At 46.4% G+C, this 16,905-nt stretch overlaps 1 protein-coding gene and 1 long non-coding RNA gene across 2 annotated transcripts in view; both read left to right on the forward strand.

Moving 5' to 3' along the window:
• The window catches only part of LOC123515733 (calcium-activated chloride channel regulator 2-like), a 62,633-nt gene extending 49,323 nt beyond the window's left edge, over nucleotides 1-13,310 (forward strand). Inside the window, exons 8-11 of the mRNA XM_045274588.1 lie at nucleotides 7,134-7,260; nucleotides 7,594-7,842; nucleotides 8,006-8,233; nucleotides 8,472-13,310. Coding sequence (XP_045130523.1) covers nucleotides 7,134-7,260; nucleotides 7,594-7,842; nucleotides 8,006-8,233; nucleotides 8,472-9,541 — 1,674 coding nt within the window. The 3' untranslated portion in view covers nucleotides 9,542-13,310. The remainder of the gene's footprint in view (nucleotides 1-7,133; nucleotides 7,261-7,593; nucleotides 7,843-8,005; nucleotides 8,234-8,471) is intronic.
• Nucleotides 13,311-13,535: 225 nt separating this feature from the next.
• The window catches only part of LOC123515730, a 138,531-nt gene continuing 135,161 nt past the window's right edge, over nucleotides 13,536-16,905 (forward strand). The window contains exon 1 of the long non-coding RNA XR_006677984.1: nucleotides 13,536-13,598. This is a non-coding gene — a long non-coding RNA (uncharacterized LOC123515730). The remainder of the gene's footprint in view (nucleotides 13,599-16,905) is intronic.

A 16,905-nucleotide genomic window follows, 5' to 3' on the forward strand; every position in this document is an offset into this window, starting at 1 on the left:
GGCATTAGGGCAGTAGCGAGGAGTTAAAGTGAGGTGGTAAGCAGAGGAACAAAGATCATTAGCTAATTAACAGTTTCAGTACCATCTAAATATATATCTATCTATCTAAATATCTATCTATCTATCTATCTATCTATCTATCTATTTCTCTCTCTACAATGACTTCAAAATAGGGAATATTCATAAGTCTCATCATGGAATCCAATAACAACAATTCTTAATGGAAATGCTGGAGCGCGGGCCACTTAACACTTCAAGTACATTATAGAACAATAAAAGTACAAAGCCGATCTCTTCTATAACAGTCTTGAATACGAATTACACATGAGTTACATCAGCACTTCCAACCACAGTGATAATAATGACTGTCAAATGGAAATACACGTACAAAATTATTATGAACGGCTTATGTCAGACCTTCAGTATTGCGATTCTAAGTCCCGTTCAGGCGAAAATGTCGTTAAATTCTACTTTTGTATTGGTTGTAGTGGTAAGTGTGTGTGTGTGTGTGTGTGTGTGTGTGTGTGTGTGTGTGTGTGTGTGTGTGTGTGTGTGTGTGTGTGTGACAGTCAGTTTCTGCAGGGTGATCCTCCAATTTTAGTAAATGGAGAGAAAGAGAGAGAGAGAGAGAGAGAGAGAGAGAGAGAGAGAGAGAGAGAGAGAGAGAGAGAGAGAGAGAGAGAGAGAGAGAGACAAACAGACAGACAGATAAACAGAGAGAAGGAAAAATTAAGAGATATAATAAAAAGAAAGAAAAAAGACAAAGAGGAGGGAATAAACAAAAGATTCTGGAGCAAACAGTAAAAGAAAAAGAAAAGAAAAAAAAGAAAAATCAATCTCTTTCTTGTCCTCATCATCCTGTCTTTTCTTGCTCCTCTCATCATCTCCTTTCACTCATTTCTTTTTCCTGCATCTCATTCATCCACCAATTAGTGTTTTTTGCCACTATTTCTTCATACCAACTTTCCTTATCATCCTTTATTAGTTTCCTTCCTATCATGTGCATGGATTTCTTATTTTTCCTCTTCTTATTATTTCTTATTACCTTCCTTTCTCCTCCTCCTTCTCCTTCTCGTCCATTTCCCATCCCTCTTTTCTCCACGTCCCTCCCTTCTTCCTCCTCATCCTCCCGTGCTGAGGCAGAAGTGAATTTCGAAAATCTAGTTTACTGTGCAGCTGAAAAAAAGAAACACAACGTTAAAGAAAAGAAAGAAAAAAGATAGACTTGGATACCCGAAATAAGAAAAAGGAGAAACGAAAGGAAAACAGAATGAGGAGGAGAAAGAGGAAGGACGGTGGGGAAAAGAGAGAGAGAGAAAGACAGACAGACAGAGACAGAGAGAGAGGGACAAGCTACCCCCTTCAATCCATTCCCTCAACTCTACTTCTGTATGTCCCACGGTAATGTCCTTAACTGGTTCCATCTGTAATGTCAGAGATAATATATGACGGCACTCTGTCTACATCAGAACCGCCGCGCCCCTGCCTCCCTTCCTCCTGAAATAATTGCCAAGGCTTCTGCGGCTCTAAATTATGCTCTCTCCCTCTAGTGGTGCGGGAGAAGGCTGGGAGGGGAGAAGGAATAAACAGCTTGCTAATCTTGGTAGAGGAAGGGAGCCGGCGACTAGGCACAGCGGGTAGGATTGTACGGGAAGCTTAGCATGTGTATAGAGGAATTATCTGTTGCGTTAATTGGGTGGAGATTTAAGGCGTGCTTGTAAAGGTAACTGGGAAGGGATTCTGTGTGTGTGCGTGTGACGGTAGGGATTTTTGCGTTTGTCTTCTCAGAGTTTAGTTTTTTTTTTTCTATATGTCTATGCACGTCCACTTTCCCGCTCTGGATTTCACTTCCGAGGTGTTAATATGATTTTGCGGGTTTCATCTCAGTGTGTGGAAAAAAATGGGACTGCTTGCTTGCGTGTTGTAGGGATGTTAGTAATATTTTCACACACACATACACACACACACACACACAGAGAGAGAGAGAGAGAGAGAGAGAGAGAGAGAGAGAGAGAGAGAGAGAGAGCGTTTCCTGTGTGTCTTTCTGCATGTCTGGAAAGGTTAAGTCTCCTGGAGCCGCTGGGACGTGATGTCTTAGTTTGTTTGGATTTTCATCGTCCTAAAGAGGAGTGTGCTGTGAGTTCCTGGGTGAGGAGGGAGGGATGAGGCTGGACAAGGGCGGGGCGGGGCTGAGAAAGGGCGGGTCAGGGCTGGAAAAGGGCAAGACAAGGCTGGGGAAGTGTTGGTGGTTTATGCTTAGCCTACACACACCACTGTCCCTTTCCTTGTCTTGAGAGGCTTGGGCGAGGACAGACAGCAGGGCAGCTCACGTGGGAAAAGAACCAGCGTGCCTTCTCGTACGTCCACGGACAACACAAGAAGCACTGGTCACTCCTCACGGGGAAGTTACTGTCTTGCCAGCGTGCATTGAGTATTGTGGGTAACGCTTCCTTTCCCCAGGGCTGCAGGACGGAGAGAGGGACAGGATAATGTGGTAATGTAAGGTAATTAAAGGGAGTGAATTATCTTCCCTCTCCGAAAGCCACAGGAAAGCCCCACTACCACCTCGCTATCGTGAATATATAAATCATACCCTGACGAGAGTGTTCAGAGGGATTTGAAATAAACCGATTACTCTGAGCTCGTTCGTGTATGTAAGCCGCCTCCACTTGCCCACATGTTATCTCTCTCTCTCTTACCCACCACCCCCACCTCAGCCTCCCCCCGGCCAGACCACCTCATCCCCACACCAATGCTGCCTCTCCCTCTTACTCTTCCTCCGGTGACACCTCCGTTTCTGCTCCACCAATCGCAGCGAGCGTTCTTGTTCTTCTCCCTAGTTTTCCGCCAATGAGCGTTCACCAGTAGAATTACCCCGCCAATAAAAGATGAGATCCACTCTGATCCTTCTTTCCTCGAGCCAATCACACAGAGGGAGGAGGTGAGGAGGAGGTGAATGTAGGTAAGAAAAACGGCCAAAAGCAGGAAGTGGAGGCGAAATGAGGTAGAAGCAGCGGAGCATAAGAAATGAGGGCAGGAAAGAAGTTAATGTGATAGAGAAAGGAAAAGCAGGAAGCAGTAGGAAGACCAAAGTAAGGCACGTGAATGATGGGTGAAAAGTGAATGCATTAGAGACAGTGGCACAGTGGAATAATGCGTGGTTTGGGGTCCGAGGGGTCTCCAAGCGCATGGGTTCGAATCCTGTCCACGGTCCGAGTGTAGGTTGGGCTTCCTCTCTCGGGACAACGGTTACCTAGCGGGTGGGCTTTGAGATAGGAGGTACCCCAAAAATATCCCCTTTAGCCCATAAATTCCCGTGAAAAGCCCAAATGGTATAAAAAAAAAAAGGAAAATGCGAAGGATCAGGAAGGAAAGGAAATGAACGAATAGGAACGTGTCAAAGTGAGTAGAGAGGGAGAGGGAAAGGAAAATGGGTTTAGAAGAGAGAAACTAAACAAAAAGTGAGAGGTGGGAAAGGGACTAAGTAGAGGACACAAGGAGGGGGGCAGAGTAGTGGGATAGAGATGGGAAGGGGGGGAGGAAAGATGAGGACGAGTAGAGTAGCGTTAGTACCATCTTGTCGAGGCTGAAAACTTTGCCATTTACCATTAGGCCACTCGGTAAGAGGATGTTTTCTCACCAGTTACCCAAAAAAAAGGAACACGGAAGGAGAAAAGCTACGCGCTGCAGAAGAAAAAGAGAGAAATACTGTAAGAGCAGGACAGAAACGGATGACGACGAGGAGGAAGACGTAGAAAAGAATTACGTAGTGTTAGGTTTGCTTCTCTAGTTTGTATAAGAGATCTTTGCTATTTTTTTTATTTAAGAGGGAAGAACTGGCCAAGGACAAAAAGAAAAAATGGAAAAAAAAGGCCCACTCCGTCACCAGTTCCCTTGCAGATCCGAAAGAGTTAGCCAAAAGACGGATAAATGTCTTGAAACCTTCCTCTTAAATGAAATCGTCATAGAGAGTTGGAAATACAGACACAGGTAGGGCGTTTCAGAGTTTATCAGAGAAAGGTATGAATGATTGAGAGCAACGGTTAATAATTCTTGTGCTAGAGACTTTTGTATACAGAACAGAATGATTTTATCAGCAGACTCTCTGAGGACACTAATAAGATTGGAAATATGTGTGTGTCCTGAATAAGTAAGCTGCCACTTTTAAGATATTCTATGAGGCCACGATAAAAAGAAATATTTACATAATGTTTAACCCATTTAGTACCATGACGCGTTTCCATATTGATTCTGCCTATTATTCGGCGATTTTATACTACTTCAGATACTTATGTGGGGGATCAATATAATGAAGACTCTGGCAATTAATCTTCTGACCTCCATAAACACTTCCTAATGTCAATAAAATGGTTTAATCGTACATAAATCTCAAGGTAAAAATGTGTCCCAGTATTGAAGGGTGAATAGTCTTTCCATTTAGTCTCCACACCACTGATCCATAAGCACAAATGAACCTAAACTCATTACCTTATTACGTTTTGTCTTGACACTCTTGTATGAAAAAAAAAGATATATAGATGAATAAAACACCCTTCACAGTGGTCACATAAAGATTCTAGTGCGTCTTTTCCGATAAACTCCTCTGTGGATCATTTATTACAATCATTAACAGAAAACCCCATCCTTTAATTTTATCGTTTTTTCTGAATTTTCTTACGCTGTCAGTATCGTTGGAGTCAAACATCAGTGCAGGAGAGGGAAAACTGTGTACTCTTCGTGGGAGGATGAAGTAATGGTGAGACAGCGACCAGTGACCAGAATCCTCTTTAGTTTTTGTCCTCGTCTTTACGCTGTCAGTATCCGTTGGAGTCAAAGATCAGCACAGGAGAGGGAATACTGGTTACTGTTCGTGGGAAGATGAAGTGATGGCGAGACAGCGACGAGTGACCAGGATCCTCTTTAGTCTTCGAAAGTAAAACACTGTGTAGTTTCCGTGCAGGCTGAGAAATGAGGAAGGGAATGAGAGGAGAATGTGTGTCATGTGTGGGGGAGCAGACACCTACACACACACACACACACACACACACACACACACACACACACACACACACACACACACACACACACACACAGAGTGGCAACAAATAAATAATAAAATAATCCCGTGTGGAGAGAAAATTAAATGTGTTCTACGAAAAATGAAACGAGACACGAAAAAGAAAAGGAAATATGAATACAGTTTTTCCTGTGTACATTTGTTCATTAGTGTTATATTTCTCTCTCTCTCTCTCTCTCTCTCTCTCTCTCTCTCTCTCTCTCTCTCTCTCTCTCTCTCTCTCTCTCTTTCTCTCTCTCTCTCTCTCTCTCTCTCTCTCTCTCTCTCTCTCTCTCTCTCTCTCTCTCTCTCTCTCTCTCTCTCTCTCTCTCTCTCTCTCTCTCTCTCTCTCTCTCTCTCTCTCTCTCTCTCTCTCTCTCTCTCAGGATCACTCATGCACACTGGTGACAGTTACGTGCAAACATAAGTAAATTGAACACACACACACACACACACACACACACACACACACACACTCACACTTCCTCTTTCCCAGTTCTTCTAGCCATTACCTTCCCATGCTCGGTGTTTTGAGGCCTCGTTTAGAAGTCATTCACTGTCTCAGCCAAGTAAAACCACAACATTGACTACCTGACTCATCGCCAACTTCAGCCGTAACAATGAACAACAATAACGGTGACGACGACGACCAGGAACACCTAAAACAAACAAAAATTACAGATTTACCATGCAGTAAACACCACCACCATTTTTATCCCCATCATCATCATTATCATCACAATCACCGTCATTTTTCGCCGCTAAAAGAACAATACCTGTCAACACCTGTCGCCATCACTTCTCATTAGAATCGGACCCCAATCACCATTATAATAGCACTCCCCTTTCCCTTCCTTGCTCCCCTTGTCTCGCCCTTCACCACACGTCCTCCTTCCGAGTAATATCCCAGCCGCCGACAGCAGCTGCAGCGGGCGTCATTACCTCGACCAAATAGCTCATTGAGGGAAGCTGCGTCACCTGCCCTGATTGGCGGGTCGTAGAGGTCAATGCTGAGACTCTAATGGACCGGAATGGCACTCGCTTTACGGCCAATGCCACCGCCTTAGTTGACGTGGCCTGCACAGTGATGCCATTGAAGCTATGCCTGCACACCCTTCGCTTGAACGCGCGTAAACGTTCCTATTATCCGCTGAAATGCCTGATCTGTTGAGTGTGAGGAAAGAAGGGCTGCCTGTGCCTGAGTGAGCGTGGTGCTGCTGCTTGTATTGTGGTGCTGCTCATTGTAGTGCTCAGCGATGCTCTTGACCTACTGAGAGAACGGCCCGTATTCTGAAACACTTTGCCCTCTCACCATCACTGCTTTCCAAGGGCTTCAGTTGAAGATACTCATGTTTTTAAGGTTATTTTATTATTCTGATTATAGATTGGCTGGTTCTCTAGTTCATTAAAAGGAAAAACCTTCTTGAAAACCTGGCTAGTTATTCTGTGGCCTTGGAAAATTGTTATAGTGAAAGAAGAACGCTGTTAAGAGAGGGCACGGCTCCTGCTCCTCCTCCTTCTCCTCCTCCTCCTCCTCCTCCTCCTCCTCCTCCTCCTCCTCCTCCTCCTCCTCCTCCTCCTCCTCCTCCTCCTCCTCCTCCTCAGTCTAAGCTATACTGTTTCTCTGCGTGCCAGATGGTATTGTTCACACATATAATAAGCATATTCTTTTCCTCTTCTCCCTTCCTCCTCCTCTTCCTATCGGTTTAACGTGTACCATGCCGTACTTAAGTCTCACTGGTCTCAGTTGGACGTTGAATTCAGCGAGGTTTCGATGTAATGTGCTCGTACTGCGACTGGACTTCCGCAACAGTACTGACGTCACCCTCCACACACCTTGCATTTTTCGCACACCAGTTCCGCTTCGTCATATGGAAGTACCCATAATTGCTGTTTGTCCGAATGAAAATAGATAAATAAAGGAAATAGATTGACAATATCCTCGCTGCTGTATTAAAAACGAGAAAAGGAGCTGGTAAGTTCGTATATAGCTGTTTATTATTTTCTGTATCAGTAAGAGCATCGCATAGCATCGCATAGTGTTTGGAGTGAAGAGTGATGGATGTGTTTGGTGCAGGTGTGGTGGGGCGGCTCTCCTGTGGTGGGAGCGCGTGTGGAGGCTTCCCTGCAGCGGATCGGCATCAACAACACTGGCAGCCGCTACGCCCCGCACAACTTCCTGCTTTACGACAACGGGAACGGAGGTAAGAAACAGGCTGGGGGCTAAAGATGTGATGTTACATAAAGTGATACAGCATTTCGGTATGCGCGTTCCAGCCAGCAATTTGGTTCACCTAACACATGAATCACAATGCCACTTCGAAAAGACGCCACTCAATCTGAATATTTAAAAATTTACCTATCACTACTCAACTTTTACTCTCCAGCGACTCAGCTGCTCGCTATTCTACCGTGCCTGGCACCTTTAATGCTGGTGACCCTTTCCTCTCTCCTGCCTCACGTCATTACTCTGCCAAGCAGCAGCAACTGCCGCGTCTACTCACCTTCACTTACTAACTTTTCCTTTTCTTCACTAGATTCGGACATCACGCGCCACGACGGCGTGTACTCCCGTTACCTGCCGCCCCTGGAGGCCCCCGACGCCCGCTACACTCTAACCGTCTCCCTCTCCGACAACTCGGCAATGGCTCAGATCATCCTTCCCTCCCGCCAGTTCATCGAGCCCCCAAGGCGCCTTTACACCAGCACCCACACCCACTACACTGGACAGGTGGGCGTGGCTGGTATTGGGGCCCAGTACACGCGCACGCACGCCTACAACCCAGGTGAGTCATTTGGCTCTGTAATAACAAGTGTGTGAGAAGAGAGTGACATCTGCAATTATCTGTAATGGCGGTAATCACGAATGAGAAAGAATAGCATACTTTGAATATATCTTTGTTGGTGAGGAACAAGAAACTACGCAGCTAACCCATCTGGCATCCGTAGTGTGGCCGAGATGCTGCGGCTCTGTGGTGCCCTACGCCACAACTCGCCCCACTGGCCAGCTCTCCCGCACCGTGACTGTAGGCCTGATAGATCTGATCGGCGGTGAACGCTCCCTCTCCCACATCCCGCCCTCACGCATCGGCAACCTGCGAGCTGTCATCAACGCTCCTGCCCGGCAGATCACCTTCTACTGGACGGCGCCCGGAGACCAGCGTGACCACGGCACAGGTGAGGCACGACAGGTGACCATTGAGGGACAACGCATTAAGAAAAGTTGAGGGAAGTAATAAAAGAATATGGAGGCAAAGGAAAAAGAGAGTTAATATTTAAAAGTGTAAAAGAATTTTTTCGTGAAGTTTAGATAATTGATTTAAGGTTGCATGTTAAAGAAAAATTCCAGTAATCTTACACTCTCTCTCTCTCTCTCTCTCTCTCTCTCTCTCTCTCTCTCTCTCTCTCTCCTCAGCCATGAGATATGAAGTTACATTTTCGCGGGACGCCGCCAATACGGGTCAGGGTCGCGGTGAGCGGGCCACCGAGTGGTCATCACCCAACACGGTGGGAACGGAGTCGAGCCACACGGTCCGCTGGGGCCGTCACGATGGAGTGTACTACGTGGCCATCAGGGCCGTGAGTCGCCTGGAGGTGGAGGGTCCGTGGTCCAACACGGCTGAGGTGTTCATGCCCCATCCGCCCACCACCACTGAAAACATCCGCGGCTCCACCCTGGGGGGCGCGGTGAGCGGCAGCGTCAGCGAGTTAGGGGTCACCACCCCTCAGCCCGCGTCACTCTCTACCCGCAACATCCTGGCCATCGTGGGTGCTGGCTGCGGCATCCTGGTGGTGATACTGATCATGGCCGTATATTACTTAGTAGTGGTGACCCGCCGCCGCCGACAGAAGCAGGAGAAGAAAACCATTGACGTGCTGGAGCCCGCCACCACAACTCCCGGGGCATGCGACGCTGACAGCGAGACTGACTCCATTACCAAGCCGCCGCCACCCGCCGATGCTGCGCCGGCTGGGGAAGGAGAGATGCCCGGAAAGAGAGCCATGAGCCCCATCCAGTCTTGGCCGGCCTCCACTCTCCTCGCCGAGCACGAGAAGCGCCACCCCCATGATGTCACTGACGGCGAGGGTGGGGAGCTCACCCTGCACCAGCCAGACTTGGGGGTGCCCTACATGCCCCCCACCCACCAGGTGACGCCCCATCCGTTCTTCTACCACACACCGAATGGCCACTACATAGAGGACAACCTTCCCATGGACAGTGGCTCCATGATTTCCACTCAGCCCTCAGAATCTCTTCACATGTACAAGGTGGACTCCAGCGCCACGGATTACTCACAGCCGCCCTCCTCCTCTGCTGTCGCTTCTACACCCGTGTCGTGGGAAGCTGGCCGACGACCGGGGCCTACAAAGGTGCCTCCCCCCACACCCCCAAAACCCACGCTGTCCGCCCACCTCACTATGGGCGGGGTGGCGGCCACCTCCCACGGCCAGGAGCGGAAGCGGAGGAATGTCACGCAAGTGTGAGGCGTCCGCTGCACCACTGCGCTGCGGCACAACTTTCTCCAACGTGAAGGTGTCATGATGATGTTCATTATTAAGTTGAAAATAGGATGGGTAACTGACGAAGCTCTGGCGGACAAGGTCATCCTGTGGAGCAGCGGCTCAGACGCACGAGAGCAAGCGCTACAAACGCTTTGTGGGGAAGGTGAGTGTGGTGCTCACCAGATTCTGGATGCCACCATTCGTGAACTAATAATGGTGACATTTTTCGTTTTGGGAAAAAAAAGAACATTACATGAATGACAAAAGTGTTTTCCTTTGGGACACTTGGCAGCATTGTAATGCGGACACACTGGCAGTGGAGAGTGTGACAGCCTTGCTTGTGGTGTTCATACAGGATTTACCTCAGTTTTCAACAAATTTATGAACAAATACAAATTAAGGTTATATTAATGAAGTACATGTAAGTGTATGAAGTGTATCAAGTCTTCAGTATGAGAACTTAAAGCCCGTGTAGGTAGTGCCCACACTGGCTTGCCTTACTTACGTCTCGCATGTAATTTCCGTAACATCCTAGAAGTGAGTGACATGGAGGTGGCAGAACAAGTGTGGCTTAGGGAACCACTAACGCTCCTGGACACGGCGATGACCATCTGTTGTAAAGAACAGGTATCCTTCCTTGTCAACGTGAAATATTGTTCTCATATCATTGTTAGTAATCGTCACTTGCACGGAACTTTCAATAACAGACAAACTACTACTTTCTTTTTCGACCAGAGTATTATATTCCTCTGATGGCTCCCAAGGGAAGGGGACATCTTACACCCCAAGATGGAGTTGCTCGCACTGTGTGAAGGGGGAGGATATCGACGCGTTCATTGTCATAGTATTACGTGTGGTGGAGCACCAGCGAGCATTGGTGCCTGCCCGCCCCTTTGACTTGCTTGCACCTGTACCCGACTCAAGTGTCTCGGAAATTATTCACCATTCGATGTCACAACACTCTTGTTCCCCAAGTCCCGCCGTGGCCGCGTACAGAGTGACCCAAGCAAGGTGGTCGTGGCAGGTCAGGTCATGCCAAGTCAAGTAACGTGCCGCATGAGTCACCACCTCTCAGCGTGACCATTCCAGGTGTCAAGCTTTGGTCTTATTGTGCTTCAGGCTTCATATCCTGTGAAGCACATCTCTCTCAACCAAGCTTTACACTTCATACGATTTTGTATTCCCTAATGTAATAGTTGTGGAGTGTTCGTATAAATGTATTAGCTTTTCAGTGTCGGGAGGGAGTGTGCTGCTCACGCCAGGTGTAGGTCGTGCCCCTCCACACTCCACCTGTCACCCGCCCGGGTCGCAATGCTCTTGTAATAAATATAAAACTTTGTCGTCCACCTGGGAAGTATATGCACATAATTTAATCACGTATTTATAGCTGCACCATTCTTTTTGTAAATTATGTAAATAGAAGTTTTTTGTGCCAAATTTCATGTAGGCCATGTCTATTTTTGTACTTGTGATACACGAGGAACGAGGAAGACTGTGGCACTGCAGACTCAACAAGGTACCGCAGAACCGAGGCAACCTGCCCTGCAAGGACACCCCATGACGCCTCCTGACCAATGTCACGTGTTCTGTGGCAAGTGTGTGCAGCTCCCGCGGTGGGCATTACAACCCTCGGATGAAGCAAGACAATGGGACCTACTGGTGTGTGTGTGTGTGTGTGTGTGTGTGTGTGTGTGTGTGTGTGTGTGTGTGCGTTTGACGTTTTGCCTTTCTGTGGAAGATTTACTTAAAAGCTGCCGGCGCTTGGAACTTCTTGCGTACAACAGCATCTTTTGCGAGTAAGGAGTGAAGCGTTGCTGAAGTAACAAGAGTCCTGCTGACCCCAGTGTCCCGCCGGTCGTTACGCTCTCCCTCATTTCCTTCCTCAGGCGCACGTGAGGACCTCATTCCTACTGGTCACTGGGACTAGAGTTCGTGTGAGTTAATGTGCGAGTGTGTGCGCCTGTTAGTGCAGGCTGCAGCCCGCGGCGCCGCCTGTTCTGGGCAAGAGCCGCGCGTTGCATGGCCAGTTTCCATGTAAATGGTAATTGATAGCTGTCAGCGCTGCTTCAGTGAAAAATTATATATATATAAATCTGAGTGTACTCTAGTAAAGTGATGTTTTCCTTAGTGATGGATTATCTAGTAGGAACATTACAGGGAATAGCACTGACTAATTTTATTACAGTTTTAACAGTTGTAATTTTTTTTTTTAATGACTAATAACATGGAGTTAACTCACCTGTCGGTCGGCACCACATCATCAGTAATTACCGCAATGATAAAAAAAGAAAAAACAAATGAATAACTCGACAGCCGACCAGCAGCAAGCGCAGCAGCAGCAACCGCAGCAGCAGCAGCAGCAGGCGGCAGAGCGCCGCCACGCTGCCGCCCAGACAGGTGAACTCACCACCACTCTCCTGCCGCCCCGCCGCTTTCCCGGACCGGGGTGAGCACTGACCCCGACTCTGTGCTCAACACTTTCTGACCTTAAACTTCTCAGTGTTTCGTGTTCAGCAACGCTATCGCCCGCCCGCCACCCTGACCCGGCCCCCCCCCCGCCGCCCCTCCCCCTCTCCCACGCCGACATGCCCCGGGCCGTCAGTGGTACTCCCTCCCCCCGCACCGAGGACACAGTGAAGAATCTAATGTGTTGAGCCGGGTAGAGCCTGAATAGATTATTATTCTGGACATTCTATTAAGTTATCTATGGAAAAGAAAATCGAAGTTACTTCTTTTACAGATATGATTATACCTTATCTGAAATTATTCTTTTATTTTACAGTAAGGCATATCAACCTGCTTTAGCACTTATGTAATGCTGTACGATAATCATTATTGTGTAAGTTTGCACACTTGTGTTTTAGAATGTAAGAGATCCACCTGTGCTGGAGCTGAGATGAACGTGTGTCGTGGTTCATTAGGACGGAGGACGGACGAGGAGACGAGGCGCCGGTCGTAAGGAAGTGTGGATCACCCCGTCCATGTCTATGTACTGTTGATGTGTTAATGAATAGGACAGCCATACTTGTTTTATATGTACTAATTTTCATTTGGATCTCTCTGGTCGAGCCTCCGCGGGTCCCGCCAGGACGTCGCTCCGAGCATGGTGAATAGTCTTGCTTAAATTTGCTTCAGACCCAAACCAGGTGACTTGGGAAGATTTTGGTTATTACGTCACGCGAGATTAAGCTCCGGTAACACCTGCAGGACTGACCGACTGGTGGCGCCTCGCTAGGGGCGGCGACAGAACACGGCTAGATAAACGGACCCAGCAAGCCGTGTGTGAGGGAGGGCAAATCAGCCTCATAACGACTGGTCTTGTCCTGCTCACTCATCTCCCCAGTTCGAGTAGTCTCATTTCGGTACGCACCAGGTATCACGGCGCTCCTGACTCCCCCAGCCTGCAGGCGTGGCACTTCACCTCTCGCGCTGTGCCACTGAATTTCTTTGTAAATACTCTGCAAGGCTCTCATGACATTGATGCTAACCAGATCACCCAAGGGTCGCTGGAGAGCCGAGTGACTGCGGACCAGGCCAGTGTAACAAGGCTCCGGACTTATCTCGTTGTGTGATGGTTGCTGTCAACTGTTCGTTACGAAGCCACTGTGATTATTGTAGTTTATCATTACTCCTTAGATATTTATATGAAAAATTAGTGTCACATTTTCCTCCTTTTTTAATTTATCTAGTCGTGGGATTCATACATCATTGTCCCTGTGTACAGATCTCTAAATAAAAAGACTCATTGCTACTACAATTATCGTGCACCTTTACCTGTGTGTGTATGTGTGTGTGTGTGTGTATGTGTGTGTGTGTGTGTGTGTGTGTGTGTGTGTGTGTGTGTGTTTGTGTGAGTTCATTTAATTTTTATTATTGCAATCGATCTATTTCATTTTGTTATAATTCTTTCAGACAAATACCTTTTACGTCTGGCAAGGCAGCCATCCCAGCCGGCGTGATGCCGCAGCCAGTGGCCCTGGAGTATCGCGTGAGTGGTGTGGTGGTGTGCTGTGTTAGTGGTGTCCCTTGAAGACCCACGGTAAGCTACTTTGTCATCAAGTAAGATTCATTAATGGTGGATACAACAAGACTAGGCGGCATCATTATTTCTAGTGCTAATCTACTATCTTGAAATGGCAGGGAGAAATGCTCTTCCCTTAATAACAACACTCGGATGAGACTAATTAATTATTTTAATTGATTAATTAATATAAAAGCCAACATCACACAGCTGCTTTGAGTAGGATTACTTAAGTGTTGCTGGAGCAGCTTTGATGTTAACTTTTCCAAGGTGGAGTTAATCGTTCTTCAGAACTTGAAAGACGTTACATATCATGGCGGCATTCTACGACGAAACAAACTACTACACGGTTCTAACTCCTTGTGTATGTAGACTGTAGCCTGCCGTGCTGATTGAAAGAAATAATTGTGTTGTTGTGAGTGCGGGTAGAGTGGGTAACTGAGTGTAAGAGCGAGGTGTGGCGGTGCTTACTTGTTATCGCTATCCTGTCATACTAAACATATTCTTGGTGGGAGGGGTGAGTGCCAACATCATGTCTGACATATCGATGAAATGTAGTAATAAATAAACAGATCAATGCGTGTTCCGCTCACCTTCATTTTCAAATAAATAATCATCGCCACATGAGAAACATTAATGCACTGAACCTGCATGTTGAATAGCAACGCAAATAATAGAGTTGTAGGTCAATAGGTCAATATTTGTTGTGGTAATACAAGTCAAGTTATTAACGTCGGTGATGCATTGATTGGCGCTTGTATTCATTTAACCTTTTTATTTATTGTGATGGGCTTTGCATTCATTGACCTATTGATATACTTTATTCATGTTCGGGGAGAGACCTCAATCACATGGCAAAGCGTTCCCAGCCTGTGGCCATTGTCGTCATGGTCATCCTGTAAAATATTCAGTACGGTTCATCTTGGGTTTATATTGAAAGTTAAATAGAAATTATCAAATGATTTAGAGACTTAGTGTTGAAGGGAAACAGAGAGAAAAACAGCATAGGTCAAGGAAAAGCGATATAACACAGATGGGAGTATTAAAGACTCTAAGTTGAGAGCGATTAAGAAAGTGAAGTGTGTGTGTGATGGTGATGGTGAGGAGATGAGGGAAAAGGAGTGAAGAAAAGATCAAGGTGAGGTTATGGTGAGTGGGCAGGATGGAGGAAAAACAGTCATGAAGTAGTATCGGAGTGGATGTGGTGATGAGGGAAAGTGAGTGTGTATGATGGTGGTGATGGTGAGATGAGGGAAAAGGAGTGAAGAAGAGATGAAGGTGAGGTTATGGTGAGTGAGCAGGATGGAGGAAAGATAGTCGTGAAGTAGTATTGCAGTGGATGTGGTGATGAAGGAAAGTGTTGAAGGGAATGGAGGAAGGGACGAGCCAAGCACCCTCACACCCAACATTCTCCCTTGTATACTCGCGTTGCACTTCTCGTTTTTCGCTCCGTGTCCAGAGCAGAAAATTTGTTGGGGCACGATTTAAATTTCCCATTATCCAGGCACGAAAAAAAAAAAAGGAAAAACGAAGTAAAATAAAAAAAAGAAAGTGAGACTGGGAGGAAAGAAATCGTGATGGAAAAAGAAAAATTAAACCTCCTCCACCATTTGAAGTTAAAACACGAAATCGACCTGCTCACTAATGGGGTTCGAAGCTCCGGTGCCGGCAAGAACTACTAAATCCAGGTGACTCGAACCTTTCCACAGTGTAGTTTAAATTCGTGAACCAAAAGTAATGCATATAAAGTACTGCCAAAATAATTTTAATGTTGAATTATGATGCATCATATAAATACGACTTTATGAAAAAAAAATAAGAAAAAAGGTATGACGCACACACACACACACACACACACACACACACACACACACACACACACACACACACACACACACTCTCATATGTATGCAAATTGTAGTTGTTTTATTTTTCCAAACCGTACATACGTTCATGACAGGATTTTAAAATTCGTCACAAATTCGCGCACCAGCAACAGACTACAAACTACTTCACAAACACCGATCAGGAAAAACAGCGTGCACCGTCCCCGCCCCCGCCTTGTGTGCTTCCTCTCTGCCGGAATCAACTAATGCAGTGAGATACATATTTGATCATGGACACCAGTTCTATTCAAGGGATTTACACGCACGCTAGTAATGCATGGTTTAGGAACTGGGGGAGAGGTGGGAGTGAGAGATGGGGAGGGATGTGAAGGGAGGGAATGGATAAAAGTAAATGCCATTCCACAGTTTTTGCTTACAAGAGGATCAGTTTCAGCCCCTCTCTCTCTCTCTCTCTCTCTCTCTCTCTCTCTCTCTCGTCCGTCTCTTTTTTCAGTTAATAGTCACCCGGGTCCATTTTTCCTCTCCTTTTTCCGTTCTGTCGGATGGGATAACTAATGTCATTGCCTTTTTCCAGTACTATTTTAAGGCTGCTGTTAGTGCGTGGTGTTCTATTACTCGGGGGAGGGAGAGATACGTGACAGGCAGATAGCGACTGACACACACACACACACACACACACACACACACACACACACACTGTACATCCCACGAGATTTATACTGATTAGTGACAGTAGAATAGAAGAAAAATAGTGAGAAACATAAGAATTCGGAAAAAAAAAACGAGAGAGAGAGAGAGAGATACAGATTTTAATACAAACTCCCAAGCAAACAATAGAATTTAAACCATTAGAATATCTCCCTCTTTGCAGATAAATGTGCGAACAAGAGGGGAAGAGACGAGCGGGTAAAGGAAGGAAATAGGAGGGAAGAGGAAGAGTGAGAGGAAGGGAAGGAGGGACGGAGGGACGAAGGAAGGGAGGGAGGAGGGCAATGCTTCACTCAAAATTCTAGCTGGTCTGCCGCTGAGCTGGGTTTGCTGAATCAGTTGACTCTGCAGCTAAATATCAGGATTAGTAGGATAAACTTGGCTCAAATTTGAAGAGCAGCTGGACTCAAAAATATTCTTCCGTCTTTTTTTTTTTTTTTTTTTTTGTTGGTTGTTGTTATTGGTAGTGGTGGTGATGGTGGTGGTGGTAGTGGTAGTGGTTGTGTTTCTTTTTCTTCATTTTCTTTTTTTTTCTTCTTCTTCTTCTTCTTCTTCTTCTTCTTCTTCTTCTCCTTCATCGTCTTCTTCTTCATCGTCTTCTTCTTCTTCATCATCATCATTATCTTTTTTTTTTCTTCTTCTTCTCCTTCTTCTTCTACTACTTCTTCTTCTTCTTCTTCTTCTTCTTCTTCTTCTTCTTCTTCTTCTTCTTCTTCTATCCACGAAGGTCAGAGGTTGGAGCCAAAGACGATCCTTCCTGCAGTGCTTCC

Source organism: Portunus trituberculatus, chromosome 39 (assembly GCF_017591435.1).
Source record: "Portunus trituberculatus isolate SZX2019 chromosome 39, ASM1759143v1, whole genome shotgun sequence".
NCBI lineage: Eukaryota > Metazoa > Arthropoda > Malacostraca > Decapoda > Portunidae > Portunus > Portunus trituberculatus.